General features: G+C 37.0%; 2 protein-coding genes across 4 annotated transcripts in view; one reads left to right on the forward strand and one right to left on the reverse strand.

Moving 5' to 3' along the window:
• Nucleotides 1-22,172, forward strand: part of LOC134661544 (uncharacterized) — a 63,766-nt gene that overhangs the window by 18,077 nt on the left and 23,517 nt on the right. The window lies entirely within an intron of this gene.
• LOC134662024 (uncharacterized) lies at nucleotides 268-20,147 on the reverse strand. 2 transcript variants are annotated; one of them, XM_063518279.1, is made up of 6 exons: nucleotides 20,006-20,147; nucleotides 19,324-19,472; nucleotides 18,756-18,879; nucleotides 18,020-18,184; nucleotides 17,547-17,642; nucleotides 268-859 (listed from the first exon to the last, which is right to left on the reverse strand). In XM_063518279.1, exons 1-6 carry the CDS (start codon nucleotides 20,048-20,050, stop codon nucleotides 350-352), a joined length of 1,089 nt encoding a protein of 362 aa, XP_063374349.1. In that variant the 5' UTR covers nucleotides 20,051-20,147; the 3' UTR covers nucleotides 268-349. The 2 variants fall into 2 exon arrangements, with proteins under 2 accessions (XP_063374349.1, XP_063374348.1); XM_063518278.1 differs by having other exon boundaries at nucleotides 19,324-19,487; nucleotides 20,006-20,133.

Consider the following 22,172-nt stretch of genomic DNA (forward strand, 5'->3'; position numbering starts at 1 on the left):
TCTGATGAATTTAAAACTAGTATCACCGCTCCAGGAAAATGGGACTTTAGTTTAAGTTTAACAATGTTTAAATCGTGAAAGTTTATGTCAAATAATACAATCCATGTCATGATATTTTTTTTGGAACTCACGAAATATTTACCAGAGCTGGTTTCATCATTATAGCTCTAAAATATTATTTTCCAGAGTTTATGGCAATCCATTTATCAGACGATATATTATTTTAACGATTTATCACATCAACAGCGTCAAATAATAAAGCGAGTATATTTTTAGATTTTCTAATATGTTTTGAAATAAAACGTGTTCTACAAGCTGATATTGAAATAAAAACATCTCACATAATGTTTTAGATATCATTTGAAATAACTGTTGAAACAAATGAAGTGCTGTTCAAATCTTCTTTAGCATCATTTAAAGTGACATTTACATTGGATGTTGCATTGGCTTCGGTTTCACCAGATGTGAGATCATCTTGCAGTTTTTTCAACTTCTTTTTAAAACGTTTGTCTAAATCGTTAACGTTATCCTCACTTAGCATTCTCCTGATTAATTGTTTCATTTCTACAACTTCTTTCTTATTAGGATCTACTTTAATTTTACGACTCTTCTTTGTAGGCATATCGAGTACTGTTGCGTTGTTTTCTTCTATAAATTTGTTAGCTTCCTCAGTAAAGTTTCCAAATGCACAATTTCTAACTTTGCTGACGAGCCCAAAGGCTTCCTCTTCGACTGTTCTGATGACTTCTATGAGGCAGGCTTCATGCATGGCGCCATGGGCGAGTACCTTGGTCAGTTCCACTACACCCTCCATCAGTTGGCTGGTCACGTCCATCATGGCGGCCTTTACTATGGGCGACTGAAACGTAAACGAACTATCCATGAGGAAATGTAAATTTATTTTTAATACGACTAGCCTAAAAAATATTCTGTATATAGGTTGAGTTGAATACTTTTTAGGGTACCGTACTCAAACAATTGGACCCCTATTTCCAAGCTCACGCTGTCCGTTAGTCTCTTAGGCTCTATCTCAAAAAAAGTTCACTTCTGTGGTGTGGTCTTAAATGAAAAAAAAAAAGAAATGTAAAGAAGGAATAACACAAACTTGAACGAGTTAAAATTTCCTACAGTATGGGTACGGTGACGTATGTCATATCAACACTATTTTGCGAGATTTACATTACATCTAAATTGATGACATCCATATGCCGTTTGAAAAATACTATAAACAGTGACCTGTGGATATTCCAATGGATTATTTAATTATTTAAAAAAAGTTAATATCAGCGAATTTGAACCATAGACGATATTTCGACACTACCACGGATGTTAGCACGATCCGTGACAGATCTACCCACGTGACCTAGATAGAGTTTCGCTATTCCAGTAACCGTGTGTGTAGGTGGGAGAAAATAATATGCTCAATGAAAAGATGTAGACGTATCTGCTCAAAATACCTACAAAGAGCGTGAGGAACAACTCGTGGTCACTATACTACGCATAGCAACTGTCGTTCATCATCACTACATACCTAGTATAAAACAAAGTCGCTTCCCGCTGTCTGTCTGTTCCTATGTATGCTTAGATCTTTAAAACTACGCAACGGATTTTGATACGGTTTTTTTTTAATAGATAGATTCAAGAGGAAGGTTTATGTACAATTTGTTAACCCGTGCGAAGCCGGGGCGGATCGCTAGTACTAATATCGCGCGACTGCTACAAAATGCTACAAAATGTACAAAATGTAGGTTCCCGGTTCTCGCCATACAAACTCAGTACCGGGAGCAAACCCTAGTACCTATATGGGTGACGCACAATTACACGTGGGTAGTGTCACCTCTCACTACCTACTTACTTACTTACTTAACTAACCATAATATAAACACCCCCTTTAGATTTACCCCCGAAATTTGGCCATGTGATTTAGTCGTGATCGTCTAGTCTAGCGTTAGGACCCCTCGAAGTGAACCGCGGTACCCTAGGTTCTTTAATGAGTATCAGCTAAATTTTGGACTCTGATTTTATTTACAATTACCTGGACTTTAGGAAAAGTATATTATAATATTGGAAGCACATTTATTATGACGCTAACGAGTAACTTACTAGAATAATTTATTAAAATACAGAAATAGTACTGAAAGTTACCAGAATTTATTATTGTAATGTAAATGGAGTTATATTTTACTTTAAATGATATTATTTAGGTAAATGCAGCATATATGATAATATGAATATAAAAGAAATATGTTTGATAAAATGAGTTTAAAAATGGGGTTGGTAAAAGCCTGCCACAATCTATTAAGCCTCCGGGATAACATATGAGTAGCACTCCTGGGGTATGCCCATTTACACCCTAGCATTTCAATTTAATATTATTAACTACCAGCTTCTATACGAAATATGCTACCCATACGCTCGATGCAGGACTGGGGGCTCCTAGTCCAATCAGCAAGGTCAATTGGAACTCCTACCCTACTCTTTAGCCAGACGGGCTATGACCAACACTTCGGAACCTATGCGTACCTAGATGGCTATGGAAAGAAGTGTCAAAGTATCCATCAGTCATCAAAATTACTATTCTTTTTTATTTCAAAAACTAGGAATGCGAATCCCATTTCCATTCCCCAGAACTAAAATATAAACTGTATTTCTAGTCTTTTAGAGGTATAAACGAAGTACTAAGTTTATTTGTTAAAAATATACTATATTTTATGAGACTGAAATATCAAGATGAGCATTATTTCACTCAAAATATCCTTTGGATTACTCTTGCCTGCCAAAGGTTCCCTAAAACAGCTAGACGTCGATTTTCTATCTCCGAATAGACTGTGTTCCTAATCCCAACTTGATATTTAAGATTTAATTGTGTAAATACCTTAGAAACATGATTGTAATACTCAGTACCTCGTCTTTACACCAGAAAACCAGAATTTCATAAATAAAAATAGAGATAAGATACATTTATTATTTTCCCCAAATAAATTAAAATATTGGAAGATTTAAGCAACTGAAACCCTATACTCATTTACGCACAATTTTAGTATAGCGAGACCGTAGTTGAAGTTCTTTAAAAGGAGAAATATATCAATTTTACAGACCAAGACTAAAACGAACCCTAAATTCCGAATAATTAGTGTGTGAATTTACCCTAAACCTACCCTTGTCCCTACTCTAGTATAACCAAAGTACAGTTCGTACTTACCATCGACCTGGTACTTTGGAATATACGCAAGTGTATCCCTACTAAGAAGCTGTAGGAGTTCGGCGAGCGATTCCGAGAATGCAACCTAACAGCTCGTGGGCTTGTCTCCCCCCATGGCGGGTTGCACAGAGGCAGGGTGGCAACATGACAGGTCCCTATTATGTATGTATATAAGTGGTATAAATAAATATATTTAATATACGAAGCCTCCAAATACTGTAGATTTCAAATGGGCCCAGATTACTCCGGATGGTGCGCATGTGACACCCCCACTATTCATCTAACAGCTGGACATTGGAGAGCTAAGGAGGGAGACGTTTTTCACCTTCTATGTTGGTAAAGAGAAGGTGCCAAGATAACCCTCATCTTGGAACAAAAAGACTCCTAGACAGCTCACATTTAACACCGCAAGGGGTGAGCAGTCCAGCCGGACAAACAGTCAGTCCAAACAATGATCTGGTTTTGAAAAATATAGCAAAAGACCCCATAGTAAAACACTAAAATAACTAGGTTCTATTTTACGAACCAAACTCCACACAAAATTAAACTAACTAAACACAGAAGTGAAATTCCCTTAGACACCATTATCTAAGTTCAGTTTTATGACGATATTGTCCCCATAAAACCAAACACAGACACGCTTTCCAAGTCCCTGCTATGCAACGATATTGTCCCTGCATAACGTGACGGCACTTAGAAAACACAGTGTAGAAAACTTCACTATAACAACACAAAGCAGCAAAGAATCCCCACAATAGCCTAAGTTCAGCTTTACGACGATATTGTCCCCGTAAAACCAAACACAGACACGCTTTCCAAGCCCCTGTTATGCAACGATATTGTCCCTGCATAACGTGGCGGCACTTAGAAAAACACTGCGTAGGAAACTTCACTATATTTAAATCCCGTACTCGGTAACAAAGAATCTCCACAAAAGTCTAAGATCAGCTTTACGACGATATTGTCCCCGCAAAACCAAACACAGACACCATTTCCACGCTTAAATTCACCAGGATAATTCCAAGCGAAAACAAACATAGTAACAGTTGTAGAGGAACTTTGCTTACCGAATATTAAACGCCCGAGAACCAGAGTCACTGCTAGTCCGATGGTTGAAGAATGAATGCCCCGCCGGCGGCGCGCACCGGCCTTTTATACCCTCTACTGGAGACTGGATACATATTGGGGACGTATTGGATACAAGAGACTTATTGGAGACATATTGGATACATAATGGATACATAATGGATACTGGAGACCTAATTGGGACATATTGGATACATACTGGATACATAATGGATACTGGAGACCTAATGGGGACATATTGGATACATAATGGATACATAGTAGCGACTGGGGACGAGAAACAAGCGATTTATGCTAACCAAAAGTACCAGGATACCAGAACTGAGGGAGAGGTCATTTGCCCCGTACCTATTAGCGTTATGCAACCTACGACCGGTGACTTATTAAGACAAACGTTTACCAAAAGTACCAGGCTACCATAACCGAGAAAGAGGTCATTTGCCTTGTGGCGGGTGCCGACGCTCGATTCAAGAAGAAAGATCCTAAGTCCTATTTTGTTTACTAAGCCATACGACCGTAATATTAAGGTTCACATTCGTAAAGTTCGATGCTACCAAGATCTATCCCTTTCACGCTTGCGTCTTAGAGAAAGACGGAGATATTCTCAATGATGTCTACGCACACATTCACAGGCAATAGTCGGGTAGTCAGTTTGAGTAGACTAAATTATAATAAAAGGGAACGCTTTATGGCCCTTCTACACGCACGAACCTGCAAGCATTATTTTACTTTGAGATACTTTTAGTCTCTTTCCGAAAAATACCTCCGTGTGGAAGTATTTTAAGTTCATCAGAAGCAAACATACTCAATACGTAGCGGGAAGTTTAAAATCTTAGGAGTTTTGGACTGTTTGTATTAACTCTGTACTAGGAGTTCAGACTTCAATACGACCGAACGTCACGCTGTCAATGTCATTGTCAATGCCACAAGCTCACGCATTTAGGTTAGTTTCAACTTGAGATGATTACTTTACGCAATTTATTGATTTAAATAGCGAAAATTTTATAGTGGGTTATATATTTAATGAAACCACAAGTGGTAAAATATGAAAACGTGTGCTTCAAGTTGTAATTGTTACACTATTCATTGGAATCATGTATGAAATACGCGACTGAAGAGGGTCTTAGTATTCAAGGTATTTCTCTCTAGTTTTTGTGTTTTGTAATGAACAAATTAGGCTAATATTTTGTAATAGGCATACGGCCAGTCACAGTTCGCCCCCGATTTAAGTGTTTTATGAATTACAACAGTAATTTGTAAAAAACTTCAATCTACTCTAGATTAGTCGGAAATATCCCCCCCTTTTCTAAACGTGTAGTGTGTGTCTCAATACTAAGTGACCGCTAGTGACTCAGCTTTGAAATCAGTCCATCAGAACTCTGTCAATGAACCATGACAACTCTTTCCCCAGTCACCTCGCTCCGCCAAAGATAACCAGATTGTGGGTCTGGCAGGTTACTAGTTAACCCGTTCTTGCTAGCTCAACCCGGCAGCACGGGTATTACTCCTGTCTCTACCTTTAGCGCCGTACACTTCCGTAGAAGAGCATCTGATGAGACAGCAAAAACTTCCCAAGCAAAACGAAGAGACCTTTAATTTTTATAAGTACGGAGCTTTCAATCTCCATTGCCAGAATTCAAACCAAACTTCTTTGCCTTATCACCCCCAGCCACGTTTTCTTGGCATATGTCTCGTATTTGAATAAAATACACCGACCTTTAAGTTTGTTTGGGTGTGTTTTTTTTTTTTTATAGAAAACAAACTTAAAATTGACACAAGTACCTCAACATGATACGATAAACATATAAAATCAAAGAATCATTAATCCAAATTAGAAAAATTATAAGTCATACCACCAATAAAACAACATAAAAGTGTGAATACATTAAATAATTAAATAATTATAACCTCTTGAAAAGAGCCTCGCCCTTTCTGGACGCTCACGGCTCATCAGAATATGTCGAATGCCGATATATCTCATCCAAGACGAGTGAGTGGTTTCGTGAAAGTTTTATTACCTTGTGGAGTACTAGCCATAAAAATATACCCTGTAAATGGGTTAATCCATTGGATTTTAACCTACTGATAAGATTTTTCCTGGCTAGTTGTGTTTCCCCTTCCCCCACCCCTGATTGATCCCCTGAAAATACCGACAAATCTAGTTTGATTACACTCTAGCCATTGTCTATCTGCATCAATCCATTTTTTCCAATAAAGGTACATACGTCCACTAGGCATCCATCATCTCATAATCATACATCCCTCTCATAAATTCACATAAACTAATAATTATAAGTACTCAACGCATTCCTCCTCAGTTACACTTTCACACGATTGAAACAGACAGCCAAGGCCTTGTTATGTAATCAAAATGAAATAATAGAAATCAAGGATATAGTTACATATGTACTTGAAACAAAAACAATACCGCCCTGTTCAAATAAAAGCTCATTATGTCTAGTTTTAGATGATTTAAAAAAAAAATCTCTGGCACTTATCCCGAGCCTACCCTTTAATTATTTTTTATTTTACTTCTTTATTAATGAAAAAAAACTATGGCAATGGCACTATACCCGAGCCTACCCTATTTTTAATTTTACTCGTTATTTATTAATCATGATCTATTTTTGGAAAGAAAGAAACATCCAAATTATGCAGTAAATCAACGTTAGAAGAATACAGTTAGTCGCAGGTGGCAGAGGAAACGACCCATCTGCGTATAACTTTAATTGCTAAGTGAAAATAAATAAGGATAGAGAATAGCGATCTGCACAGGCGTCTGCAGAGTGGAAGGTTTGGGTGAACAAAGTAACGACCTCAGATGGTCTCGACCCTTAGTCATGAGGATTAGAGAAAAGAACAAGCGAATACTACTGCTGACTGTACATACAATTAATGGAATTAATTTTGAGAAGCGCTATTATATTTCACTGTCAAGCCCAGATAATTTATATGGCTGTTTGCAGCGCGCAAATATTTCTTTAAAATCGCCGAACCAATAACCGTGTACCGGCTGATTGTCATGCGATTCCGACCTAAGCACTTTAACACTGGGTAACTTTGTTACAAGGCTTTGTTCGCCTCTTATAAAAAAAAATATAATCGAACAAAACTAGAATGAGTTTCGTACATTTAACTCGACTCTACTTGTACTTGTACATTTCCTTTATACGATTAGCCCATTGGGTAGTCAAAATCTTTCAAAACGTGTTTACGAATAAACAAAAATATCTGGGATACCCAGCCCCGCTAGGAATACATAAATATAAAACTCGAAAATGCGCGCCCCCCTGAGTCAAGAGCCAGCCTAATCGATCCCTCGCCCCCGCAATCCCTAAATAGAAAACCCCATCGAAATCGTTAGAGCTGCTTCCGAGATCCCCGAAACATACAAATACACATGAACTGCTCGTATAAAGGTAACAGATAAGATCAAAGCAAGAAAGCCCCAAGTTAAAATTTATCGGAAATTATTCCCCAGTACAATACTGAACATTCCATATATGACATTTATAAAGTTGATTATGATGATGACCATGAATCATAAATAATAGTAAACTACAATATATGCAACTAAACATACTCAAATAACGATTTATTTTATGAACTTTATAGGTTGATTCGTTTTATTTTTAATGCATTTTTTTCCCTAAGGTCATTTACCTGTCGCACTTACGTTGACACCAAATAGCTATGCCCTACAACATACAACAATGCTATCCCTTCATGTTAACTGGGGTTTTTGAAATCGACAACATATTTTGCGCGAAACAATCCCCTTTTTTATACGATTTTAACTACCTCATATTAAATTATAATGAAAAAACTAAGTTTTAAAACCATTGAATTTCCTATTGAACATTCAAAAGCTTATGTTTAGGTATTTCTTCTTGGCCTGTATCTTCTATCCCGAAAAACGTGTCTTGAAAGTTCTCTGTAGTCCTTAGGATGGTAGCCACAGGAACAGTAATGCTTGTTGTTTCTTAGTTACACTAGCAGCTTGAAGACTGGATGCTGTCTCTTCTCCTCCAAATCGATGGCACAACCATCTTGTCCAGTTTATCCGGTTGCCAACGGGCATCGTGACTAAAATATCCAAAAATTCCAAAGCCTTAGTATGCACTTATACACATAACTCACTGTAACACTAAAACTTTTCTCAACGTTTATCTCACTCAATTTGAATATCGTTAGTTTCGTTTTTCACTTCACCTGAACTGGTTTTAACACTTATATTTACACTATAAAATATTCAATAAAACCCGATTCAATGCTTTTAAACATCTAGGTATCTTGAGAACTAAGTAGGTACCTAGGTAGATAGATAGGTAGGTAGATAGGTAGGTAGATAGGTAGGTAGATAGGTAGATAGATAGATAGGTAGGTAGATAGGTAGGTAGATAGGTAGGTAGATAGGTAGGTAGATAGGTAGGTAGATAGGTAGGTAGATAGGTAGGTAGATAGGTAGGTAGATAGATAGGTAGATAGATAGGTACGCAGATAGGTACGTAGATAGGTACGTAGATAGGTACGCAGATAGGTACGTAGATAGGTACGTAGATAGGTACGTAGATAGGTGTTCCTTAACCACTGAGTACTGACCGTAATTTAATTCATAACTCGTCTTTGTTTCATAAAATATTTTGTATTGCTAATAAAAATACCTCAATATACCACGTCACTTAAACAAATTACATAAAATGAAGCTCTAAAATTATCCTAAATACAGCAATAAAATTGCAAAATGTCTCATAAATTCACAATAAAAATTAAAACATTTTTCACTACCCAGGCTTCGAACTCGAATTCATAAGCATTTTCTCCATACATTCGTCCGACACTGAGACCGCTAGGCTAACTGAACATTGAGAAAACTGGACAAATTTAGCAATGGGTTTCAAAGGAACACTTTTACTTGTTTTGATTTATTTTTCAAGTAATTAAGCGCATATTTACTAACAAAAAGATTTTTATTTATAAAGGAAACAAAATGGAACGCAAACAATTAAATGGTAAATACAAACACTTTGTACCTACAAACCACACAAACAAATCACACGGAATTCTTTAAAAACCCGCTATTGAACGAGAAAAAAGCATGTGTTTAATATTTTGGAACGTTCGAAGGATTGGAATTAGAATGCAAATCATTATTATGTAATGTGAACAGGAGATTTAGAGATTATTTCATATACGATCGTAACCTACAATTGTTCCGGGTCTAATTATCAAAATATTTGTACTTACGTGTTATTTCTTGACTATTTTCACCGCTGTACGTATGTACACTGCACTAAAGCACGTAAAATAACCACTTTAATGTAAATTTGCCACATGAAACTACTTGAATTTAGAGTTTTTTGTTTACAAAATGAACTCTTACACTGCGTGTCTTGCGTCTGCAAAATAAACTCCTTTTTTTCACTCAAATACGCGTTTCCACTCACTAAGAACCTCCTCTGAGTAAGCATCTACTTCTATTTTTGTTCAAAACACTGTATATTCCATTGTAATACTGCCTAATAACATATTTCTGTCCAAAACAAAGTTGAACCGTTTACAAAACCGACATGTTTTATTTTAACACGATTTGACCAGACATTATGGCCGTAATTTGTTAACACGCACTTAACCTAAACTTTACAGCTATCCGTATTTATCTTACATAAAGATTTTCATTAAAAGCAAGCCAGTCTTATTTTTCCATTCCTTAAAAACAAAAACAACCTCCATCTTTACAATAACTTTTGACAACTGTTCTGTCACAAACATTCTAGAGGTAACATTCTAAGTATAGCTTGTCAAACCACGTTTGTCTGTAGCAATGGCGGCAAACCCAAAAATGTATGCGTAAAACCCGGCCTTTCAGAAGTAAAACTTGAATCCCGCGCGTTCCGCTATATTGTATTTTATTTTATTGATTTTTAGAACCTATCCCTTTTATATTATTAGCAATATAAACGAACAATTATCAACTAGAAGTAAGTTAGTAATATTTAGTCCTGTCTGCACTTATTGTATCTATGTCCGCCATAGATGGTAGAATCCTACAGATGTGCTATACGTGGACGTTCAAAAGAGACAAAACATTCGCAAAGCGTCACTATGATTGGTCCTAACACACTACCGCACCGCACCGCGACCTCGGCCTCCGAACTCTAATAATAATGTTAACGGAATCTGTCAAAATTGAAACTAAATAAATCTAGGTTTGCGGAGAATTTCTAGACTACTAACGACATCTATATTACATAACTAAAAATATCAGAAAGAAGAAAGAAAGAAATCAAACTGTAATTTGACAACAGACGGAATCAGTACTTGATTTTATGACAACGGTTGGAATTTTCTGCTTAAAAATTAATCCGTATTTATCTATGTTCATAAAGTAATGATTGGCAATCTATATATTTATTTATTCCTATGCTAAATGAAATTGATCGTGTAAACTGACTTTTACAATGGACCGCATACACAATGTGACGAAATGATAACACACGCTGTAACGCACCCGACAATACACCAAACCAACAACACAATATGGTCGTGTTCATTTGTTTACCTGTGATTGAATTTTAAATAAATAAAAAACAGCAAAGATTTTGTTGTTTTAATATGTATTTTATATTAATAGACACATTTTACAACTAGAAAATCAGAATATTTGATGAAATCGGAATGATACGGACGGAACGTTCGAAGACATTTGTCTATAGTAACTTTAGTGTCTGTCAACTTTCTAAGTTCCGTTGTATTTCGTACCTTTTTTTCTGTGTCCTCTCTTCAAAACTTTTAAAGAAGACGCTTTAGGAGTTTACGATGGCTAAATTAAATCGCTAAACTAATTTTAAGAACAAAACTATAACGCTAAGAATGTCTGCAAAAGTTTTATATGTTATCACCTATGGCGGTCATGGCGGAATCCGACAAGCATACTACGAGACAAATGAAATGGAAAAACAAAATTCGAATCGGTTTAATGTGTCGAACTACTGCCAAAGTGAAAGAAATGTTGTTGAAAGTTTAAAGACCGTTCCTGCAAACAAGGTAAGATTACGTTCTGGTTTCTTTTTTTTTTTTTTTTAGACGACTCACTACTGTGGTGACCCTGTAAAATATACTTAAATATCAGTTAACGGAAAGTAATTTCGGTCGCAATTTGACCTAAGTTTCTATAAATAAACCTACTTTTCTGACCGACCCTCTGTTAATTACAGACTAACTTTTTATATGGTTTCCATAGTTTGTTATGATTCTACTTATAATGCTTATGACTAATGTATCCTGTTGCCTTATTTTTACTCTTTGCACAGCAACTTAACCACATTTCTTCTTGAAAAACTGAAAGAGATCAAAGTAAAACCCGGTATTTAAAAAAAATGGACGTGTCGATTTTTGTTTATCGCTGTCTATCTAACAAATCTAAACGCATGCGCGTAGCTAATATTGTTTTATGATATAGAAGGCAAAAGAACAGGCAATTTACCCGGTGGTAAATGATTACCATTTCCTTTTCAAAACCAGAGAGTTGTAAGTGCGTTGCTGGCTTTTAAGATGAGACGCCCCCTGTTCCTTAGTATTTCCAGAAATTCTACGTGAAATGAACCAATTTACGCCCCCATGATTTCTCAACTTAAGAATATCTTCTTACACAACTAGATATCTTATCTAGCCACATCCTAGATTAACTTAGGTAGCCTTATATCTAGATTATTGGCAACAGCCTCTTAGCTTAATCTATAGCAACCCTGCCTATGAATATTGCCAGACAAAGGCATCTACCCGCGCGTTATGGTTGACATACATATGTACATACTTATCCATACAAGTTTGCACTGCGCCGCCTAGTACCAACCGTACAAGCTCTGCCTAGCCCGAGGCCAGGTTGATATGCGAAAGATTGTCCTGACTGATATATTTATTTATTTATTTCATTATCATTAATGATACTTGCGATAAAACTAATTGCTTAACGAATCTATGACGCAAGGGGAAATGTTTGATTGTATTCGCTTAAAATAACCGTTGTAAGTGCTAAAGTTATACTACATGTCTTTAATTTTGTTACTTTATTTTTCAGATATCAATGACGCAAGAAGATGGACTTAAAATTGATTTTTTCTGATGGTAATCATCCTAACTCATGAATATAAAAAGGAATCCCTACCAACAGCAAGAATGATGAATGAAAATAATAAAACTTTTTTATTTTTATTAAACAGTAACTCTTAAGGATTTATTTATTTTATTTTTTCAATGCGTAGTGACTATTGAATAATAAAGATAATGCTTCATGACTTTTTTTTTTTAAACCACAATAAAAGCAGAGTCCAAACTAAGTGTACCCACTCCATAACACGGTCAGCAAAATGTAGCCATAAAGGCTACTTTCTATTATTTATTTTTAGAAACCTCGGTATCCAAAATGAACCTAAAAGGTGCATTTTAGATCCCTTGGTCACGGAACCAAAATGTCACCTCTCACTACCTACTTACTTACTTACTTAACTAACCATAATATAAACACCCCCTTTAGATTTACCCCCGAAATTTGGCCATGTGATTTAGTCGTGATCGTCTAGTCTAGCGTTAGGACCCCTCGAAGTGAACCGCGGTACCCTAGGTTCTTTAATGAGTATCAGCTAAATTTTGGACTCTGATTTTATTTACAATTACCTGGACTTTAGGAAAAGTATATTATAATATTGGAAGCACATTTATTATGACGCTAACGAGTAACTTACTAGAATAATTTATTAAAATACAGAAATAGTACTGAAAGTTACCAGAATTTATTATTGTAATGTAAATGGAGTTATATTTTACTTTAAATGATATTATTTAGGTAAATGCAGCATATATGATAATATGAATATAAAAGAAATATGTTTGATAAAATGAGTTTAAAAATGGGGTTGGTAAAAGCCTGCCACAATCTATTAAGCCTCCGGGATAACATATGAGTAGCACTCCTGGGGTATGCCCATTTACACCCTAGCATTTCAATTTAATATTATTAACTACCAGCTTCTATACGAAATATGCTACCCATACGCTCGATGCAGGACTGGGGGCTCCTAGTCCAATCAGCAAGGTCAATTGGAACTCCTACCCTACTCTTTAGCCAGACGGGCTATGACCAACACTTCGGAACCTATGCGTACCTAGATGGCTATGGAAAGAAGTGTCAAAGTATCCATCAGTCATCAAAATTACTATTCTTTTTTATTTCAAAAACTAGGAATGCGAATCCCATTTCCATTCCCCAGAACTAAAATATAAACTGTATTTCTAGTCTTTTAGAGGTATAAACGAAGTACTAAGTTTATTTGTTAAAAATATACTATATTTTATGAGACTGAAATATCAAGATGAGCATTATTTCACTCAAAATATCCTTTGGATTACTCTTGCCTGCCAAAGGTTCCCTAAAACAGCTAGACGTCGATTTTCTATCTCCGAATAGACTGTGTTCCTAATCCCAACTTGATATTTAAGATTTAATTGTGTAAATACCTTAGAAACATGATTGTAATACTCAGTACCTCGTCTTTACACCAGAAAACCAGAATTTCATAAATAAAAATAGAGATAAGATACATTTATTATTTTCCCCAAATAAATTAAAATATTGGAAGATTTAAGCAACTGAAACCCTATACTCATTTACGCACAATTTTAGTATAGCGAGACCGTAGTTGAAGTTCTTTAAAAGGAGAAATATATCAATTTTACAGACCAAGACTAAAACGAACCCTAAATTCCGAATAATTAGTGTGTGAATTTACCCTAAACCTACCCTTGTCCCTACTCTAGTATAACCAAAGTACAGTTCGTACTTACCATCGACCTGGTACTTTGGAATATACGCAAGTGTATCCCTACTAAGAAGCTGTAGGAGTTCGGCGAGCGATTCCGAGAATGCAACCTAACAGCTCGTGGGCTTGTCTCCCCCCATGGCGGGTTGCACAGAGGCAGGGTGGCAACATGGGTAAGACAGGTCCCTATTATGTATGTATATAAGTGGTATAAATAAATATATTTAATATACGAAGCCTCCAAATACTGTAGATTTCAAATGGGCCCAGATTACTCCGGATGGTGCGCATGTGACACCCCCACTATTCATCTAACAGCTGGACATTGGAGAGCTAAGGAGGGAGACGTTTTTCACCTTCTATGTTGGTAAAGAGAAGGTGCCAAGATAACCCTCATCTTGGAACAAAAAGACTCCTAGACAGCTCACATTTAACACCGCAAGGGGTGAGCAGTCCAGCCGGACAAACAGTCAGTCCAAACAATGATCTGGTTTTGAAAAATATAGCAAAAGACCCCATAGTAAAACACTAAAATAACTAGGTTCTATTTTACGAACCAAACTCCACACAAAATTAAACTAACTAAACACAGAAGTGAAATTCCCTTAGACACCATTATCTAAGTTCAGTTTTATGACGATATTGTCCCCATAAAACCAAACACAGACACGCTTTCCAAGTCCCTGCTATGCAACGATATTGTCCCTGCATAACGTGACGGCACTTAGAAAACACAGTGTAGAAAACTTCACTATAACAACACAAAGCAGCAAAGAATCCCCACAATAGCCTAAGTTCAGCTTTACGACGATATTGTCCCCGTAAAACCAAACACAGACACGCTTTCCAAGCCCCTGTTATGCAACGATATTGTCCCTGCATAACGTGGCGGCACTTAGAAAAACACTGCGTAGGAAACTTCACTATATTTAAATCCCGTACTCGGTAACAAAGAATCTCCACAAAAGTCTAAGATCAGCTTTACGACGATATTGTCCCCGCAAAACCAAACACAGACACCATTTCCACGCTTAAATTCACCAGGATAATTCCAAGCGAAAACAAACATAGTAACAGTTGTAGAGGAACTTTGCTTACCGAATATTAAACGCCCGAGAACCAGAGTCACTGCTAGTCCGATGGTTGAAGAATGAATGCCCCGCCGGCGGCGCGCACCGGCCTTTTATACCCTCTACTGGAGACTGGATACATATTGGGGACGTATTGGATACAAGAGACTTATTGGAGACATATTGGATACATAATGGATACATAATGGATACTGGAGACCTAATTGGGACATATTGGATACATACTGGATACATAATGGATACTGGAGACCTAATGGGGACATATTGGATACATAATGGATACATAGTAGCGACTGGGGACGAGAAACAAGCGATTTATGCTAACCAAAAGTACCAGGATACCAGAACTGAGGGAGAGGTCATTTGCCCCGTACCTATTAGCGTTATGCAACCTACGACCGGTGACTTATTAAGACAAACGTTTACCAAAAGTACCAGGCTACCATAACCGAGAAAGAGGTCATTTGCCTTGTGGCGGGTGCCGACGCTCGATTCAAGAAGAAAGATCCTAAGTCCTATTTTGTTTACTAAGCCATACGACCGTAATATTAAGGTTCACATTCGTAAAGTTCGATGCTACCAAGATCTATCCCTTTCACGCTTGCGTCTTAGAGAAAGACGGAGATATTCTCAATGATGTCTACGCACACATTCACAGGCAATAGTCGGGTAGTCAGTTTGAGTAGACTAAATTATAATAAAAGGGAACGCTTTATGGCCCTTCTACACGCACGAACCTGCAAGCATTATTTTACTTTGAGATACTTTTAGTCTCTTTCCGAAAAATACCTCCGTGTGGAAGTATTTTAAGTTCATCAGAAGCAAACATACTCAATACGTAGCGGGAAGTTTAAAATCTTAGGAGTTTTGGACTGTTTGTATTAACTCTGTACTAGGAGTTCAGACTTCAATACGACCGAACGTCACGCTGTCAATGTCATTGTCAATGCCACAAGCTCACGCATTTAGGTTAGTTTCAACTTGAGATGATTACTTTACGCAATTTATTGATTTAAATAGCGAAAATTTTATAGTGGGTTATATATTTAATGAAACCACAAGTGGTAAAATATGAAAACGTGTGCTTCAAGTTGTAATTGTTACACTATTCATTGGAATCATGTATGAAATACGCGACTGAAGAGGGTCTTAGTATTCAAGGTATTTCTCTCTAGTTTTTGTGTTTTGTAATGAACAAATTAGGCTAATATTTTGTAATAGGCATACGGCCAGTCACAGTAGGGTTTGCACGACGGATCCAAAATGTATGGGAAGATCCGCGGATCCGGATCCAGATCCGGATAATTTCATACATTCCGGATCCGGATTGCAAACCCTACACGTGGGTCTATAATAGTATAAAATGGTGTAAGTAGGAACTGTAGGATGCAATTCAGTAGTGTTGCTCAGGAAACAGCATTTTAAATGTAATATTTCACCGTAGGTGACCTTGGGCTTTTTGTGATCGCTTCATAATGCGGTGTCTGTTTAGTCTGCTACCTAGATGCCAATCCGAACTTACATTCCTATATCAAAATGATGCCATGATGTCTCGCTCGTGCCAATAGATGTACGAAAAACTACGAGCGAATAACAAAACGACATCATTTTGATATCGGAATTCGAATTGGCCTCACCAAATATCTCATGGTTATCATCACGAACATTTACAGGCACACCGAACGTAACGCAGTTGTTAAAGAAATCCACAAGCATGTCCGTCACTCGAAGTGTCAGAGCGGGAAATAAACATAATTCTAAAATATACTCGGCGTTCATGGCGCATAAATTACAAATCAAAGACACGGAGAATACACGAATGCGTGTTTACCGGGAACCGCAAATAAGAACGCATTGCGAAAGGAACCGTGAGTTACTTATTTTAAAATTCTTATTTCAAAATGAAATTACTTATACATTGAGTTGTTATTCAATAATTTACACGCGTGCATGGTATTGTTTAACCTGATTTGGGTTTGAGATTTTCTTGCCACTTTGAGAAACAATATCTATCACACATTTATGTTTAAGCACTTTTATTCAGGGTAAGGTATCCAAATTTAGACTTTTTCATGTTTGGCAGATAGTGTAATCGATTGTAAAATAAGTCAGAATTGGTAAATTACTAAATCCTAAGGGTTAAGCTATGGGTTATGGGTCAATTTATAGAGACAAACACTAGCTGCAGGAATTAAAAAATCTGCAGAAAAAAATGGAGATAAGAATGGTAACATTGATGACTTTAAAATGGCTTTGACAGATTTACGTCTCATAATGCTTAATAGTATACCTAATCAGTAATCAGTATATCTAATCAGTAAGGAATCAAAACATTACATAAATGAATACCTTAGCGATGACACATTTGATGACCTTCTTCAAAGAGTTGTGCTCGTGGCCACAAGCCTTCAGCAGTTCGTCTAGCTCCTTCTTCTGTGCACGGACCTGGAAACGGGTTGCTAAATTAGATTTGCACAAGTGCGTCGCAGAATCGGCAGAATAGAAGAAAATACAAACGGATAAAGTAACAGGCCACAGCATCTTTTGCTTATAACTGTTGCAGCATTTAAAATCGTAGTAAAATGTTTTGGGAAGCCAAAAATAAATGTTTATATTCAGATGATAGTAAAGGCCGATATCAGAGCGACATAATTCAGCTTCAATGGACGAATTAAGTTAACTTTAAATAGTATGATCCTCTTGTATTATTGGCGCTGTAGTTTCTTTTGTTATGTTTTTCATTCCTTTCTTGAGAATATATATAACGAGACGAAATACAGTACTTAATTAAGAAGAAAATAATGTCAATTTCTGGTACTTACAGGCTGCAAACGCGTCTTGATCATGTTCTTCATTGTAATAACCGCACCGACGGCCTGTTTAGGGTTGTGCCCTATCAGGGCATACCCGCACACCACCATCTGATGCATCGCCTTCTCGGCTAGCTGGGCGGTTTCATTCTCACGTTCTTTGAGACACGTGTCCAGCTGCAAATACGTCAGTAGACTTTAATAATTCAGCCTATATACGCCCCACTGCTAGGCACAGGCCGCTTTTTGTGCGCGAGAGGGCTAGGACTATAGTCCCCACGGTGTCCTGTGTAGGGTTGTGCCCTCGTTCTCACGCTCTTTGGAGTATGTGGCAATAGAAATTACCAGACTTTTTTTATAGAGACTTTTTTTCCACATACACTCTGTACCTCTGTAGTGTATGAGGAAAAGTGGGACGGAACTTAGAGGGGAAGACCTTCATGTCATTTCATTTATTGAATGTAAAGTCATGTATGTACATGTACACAATTTTCTTCGATAACATATTTAAAGCAACCAGCAACCAGTGGAGGAAACAAGAGAAGTTTTTCTGGACAGGATTCTAGTAAGTGGAAGTGGGAGTGTGCATTAGCCAGGACCAAATGGTGGGAGAGAGACCTTTGTCCTCCAGTGGGACATTTTTTAGGTTCGTATAAAAATCATTCATTCATGCAAGAAAAAAACGGAGGGTCAACATTGACTAGTATAGTTTCATCGAAGATAGCAAGAATATCATCTTTATTGAAACCTCTGTTCCTGTAGACTTCCTGATCTCCTCTAACTGCCCCTGAAGGTCGGACAGCCGCTCCAAGATGTGTGTGGTGCCATTCTGTAGCAGCATCTGAATCTTCATCAGCACCATGTTCACTGACCTGCCGAAACGTTTACTTGAGTGGACACCGCGTATCGGCAAACGTAGCGTAGGACGCCCTCAAATAAGATGGAGTGGATGACCTTTGCAAGGCGGCTGGTAAGAGCTGGATCAGAGTTACCGCAAATCGTGCTCAACGGCGTGCAATAGGACAGGCCTAAGTCCAGCAGTGGACGAGAGTAGGCTGATGATTATGATATCTATGATGATGATGTGTGCTTCAATCCATTGGAAAGAACACAAACAATATTTTTGTTGATGTGGTTTTTAGTTTTTACCATATACTTAACAGATACATGGACAATGTCGCTTTATAAGTACTGTGTTTCGTCGCTTTAATGGGCGAGCTTCAGGCCGAAGGCCGACTGCGGCGGAAGGCTGAAGGCCCGGAGCCTTCCCTTGCTTCTCTTCTCATTATAATTGGTATTGTGGCATTAAAACCTACTTCTCCAGGTCCACGAGGAACTTCTTCTCGATACTCAGTGCCAGATCTTTACTGAGTTTGCTGGTGACCTCATCCTCTATCACTTTGTCTACCTCTTGATTCACTTCATTCCCTGTCGGAGTCGTGTCCTCGCTGTATGCTGCTGATATCTGTAAACTTATAAGCTGTAAGTAAACTTGCATAAAAAACATATTTGATAAGTTGATAACTAACGAAACCATTTCAGTGCTGACAAAATATATGGGTATTTATTTCGATGAAGCAAGTTTTTACGATAACAATTAGCTTTAATACACAGCCATTCAGGATAAGGAGAACAAACTATATAAAGTGTGTCTACTTAAACTTACTTTACTGGCTCGGTGACCAAAAAAGGATCTTAGCCTCTGACACAAGAGAGCGCCACTCTGCCCTATTCTGCGCCACTTCACGCCAGTATTTTAAAATAATCTTACGATGTCTTTACTAATAATACTTGTAGTAGGTAATTGGTAAAATATCTCCTAGCTATATACTTTTAACCACCACCAAGAAATTTTACAACGACAACCGCAGCTTCACTGGTAAAGTATCGGATTACAAAACGGTACCTTATATAGTATATTTACAACCTCCAAAACTTATGAATCTTATGATACTTTCTAGAGTACCAGAAATTATGTTAAAAGTGGATAATCCTCACCGCCAAAACCAATAAGCCCCACAAACATATTATGACACTCGCCATTCCACTCGCAACACAAAAATAGCTCTACCCATATACAAATGTTGCGAAAGCCGAATCGAACCGCTTTACGACGGTTTTACACCCGTTTCATAGCTATCGAAGTGCGATTTTCAAGAAATCACTTATAATAATATTTAGATAAGTAGATTTATCCGGAACGTCGAACTGAATCATCGAAGACGCCAGCGAGAATAAATATCTTCTATATAATATAATAACTTGCGATGGACAAATTTTGTTGTATATTTCAGCTAAACACTTTTTTGTCACGGCTTAGGGATATACAAATTACGCGTCAAAAACTACCTACTAACTAATCTCAAAAATATATTTGCCTTTATACACCGTGGGCGCGAGTAACCCGACAGATTTTAATTTAAACCACGCATTCCTGAGGTTATAAGACTTATAAGGACCAAAAAATGTTTTATGACTTTTGGTCAAATTCGGCTAAAAAACAATGTGAAATGTATGTCAACCATAACTCGTACGGATGAGCGACGGACGTATTATTACGAGTCTACGTAGATAAGCAAATATCGCCCTACCTTTTGTGAGATCACTTCGTTCAGGGATACTTGCTCTTAGATAAAACACTACTAGACTGTTAGGGCTTTAATTTAATGTTATTAAACACAGAAGATTCTGGTCTTATTCATTTCAAAGTAACATATAGTATTTTATGCAACCGTTGTTTAAGAGAGGTCAAAAAAAGCGAGTCGCGTGAGTAACAATTTGAGGCGAAGCCGAAAATTGTTAATAAAGACGCCACGAGTATTTTTTGACTCAGTTAAACAACATCAATACTTTTTCTACGACCAAGCCCATACTTTTAAATAAAATTGTAAATTTAACAAATATTTTTCATTCAAGAAGTAGCAAAGAATGGGTACGGGCGGGAAAAGAATGAATGAAATAAAAAAAACACGTCTATGGTTCACCCATCTGTCAGAGATGACAGTTAAAATTAGGTTGGCAACAATGTATTTCATACAATATTTTTTAAGTGGTGATTACACGAAATATCGTAAAAGTGCCAAAAAGACACTGCGTGGGGATACTTTTTTGGGGAATAGACTAAATACTTGTCTTGACAACTATAAGATAGGGGTTTAAAGGTGTGTGCACGACCCTTTAAATGACAAATAAAAGTACGGGAGTAGAAAAAATATGTTATGACTGATGTCAGTCAAAATAGTTAAATCCAACATTCCTTGTACTATGTATATTAAAAAGGAAATTGTATTTATAATCACCGGAATGCATTTTGCAGTGGATATTCTAAATTACATCAGATTTTTACTTTATTTTTTGATATCTGTAAAATGAGAAAAAACAGTATATTACTTTTAATAGTAGATTATACAACAAGGGCATAAAGGCATAAAATTTTATGCAAATGGCCGATATAGGTCAATGATAAAATTGGAAAATATCAAATATTTAAGGTTATTTTGCCGGATTAATTCACGACTAAAGAAAGTATTTTACAATCCATATGGCCCTTACATTTATCGACAAAGGCACGTAATGTAATAATTACCACACTAGTGTGGTGAAGTAGCACCGTATATATTGTAAAAGTGCCTTATGCCAGTTTCATTCGACTGAAACTCAAAATTAAATCTTTTACCACCACATCCTACTGATATATAAGACATAAAGTGTCATTCTACGGAACTTGCTAACTATGTAAAAAAAACCGCCATATTGCAATTGTCTCTGATTGATGAAAAGCAAGTTACATAGAATGACACTACACTATTTACACAATCGGGCTCATTTCGCCGCGGTCTGATAAATAAGACCTAACTGGGCTATAGCCGCTAAAATCGAAGTTCGCAAATTGCGGGCATTTTTCTCTTTCACTCTAATTACGCCTTCATTGGAGAAAAAGAGAAAGATCCCCCGCAATTTATGAAATTCGGTTTTCGCGGTAGCCTCTCTGTAACTTTGTACTGCCGGCGGCACGAGCACGCTCGATGGAAAAATTCTATTGCGGTTAAAACTGTTAATAGGTTAAGAGCATGAGAAGTCAAAAAATCATTATTACCATTTGAGGGGGCACATTTGACAGAAATCACAGGGCAACATTGTGCTTGTTGTATTGAATGCGTAATCT

The sequence above is a fragment of the Cydia amplana genome, chromosome 2 (genome assembly GCF_948474715.1).
Source record: "Cydia amplana chromosome 2, ilCydAmpl1.1, whole genome shotgun sequence".
Taxonomy (NCBI): domain Eukaryota; kingdom Metazoa; phylum Arthropoda; class Insecta; order Lepidoptera; family Tortricidae; genus Cydia; species Cydia amplana.

Bases quoted from the DNA above. Each gene is read 5' to 3' on its own strand.
- LOC134662024 (XM_063518278.1), bottom strand. From the start codon at position 20,050: ATGGCGAGTGTCATAATATGTTTGTGGGGCTTATTGGTTTTGGCG. The intron at 19,488-20,005 runs GTGAGGATTATC...GTTTACTTACAG, and splicing joins GGGGCTTATTGGTTTTGGCG to CTTATAAGTTTACAGATATC. The intron at 18,880-19,323 runs GTAGGTTTTAAT...ACGTTTCGGCAG, and splicing joins TTCCTCGTGGACCTGGAGAA to GTCAGTGAACATGGTGCTGA.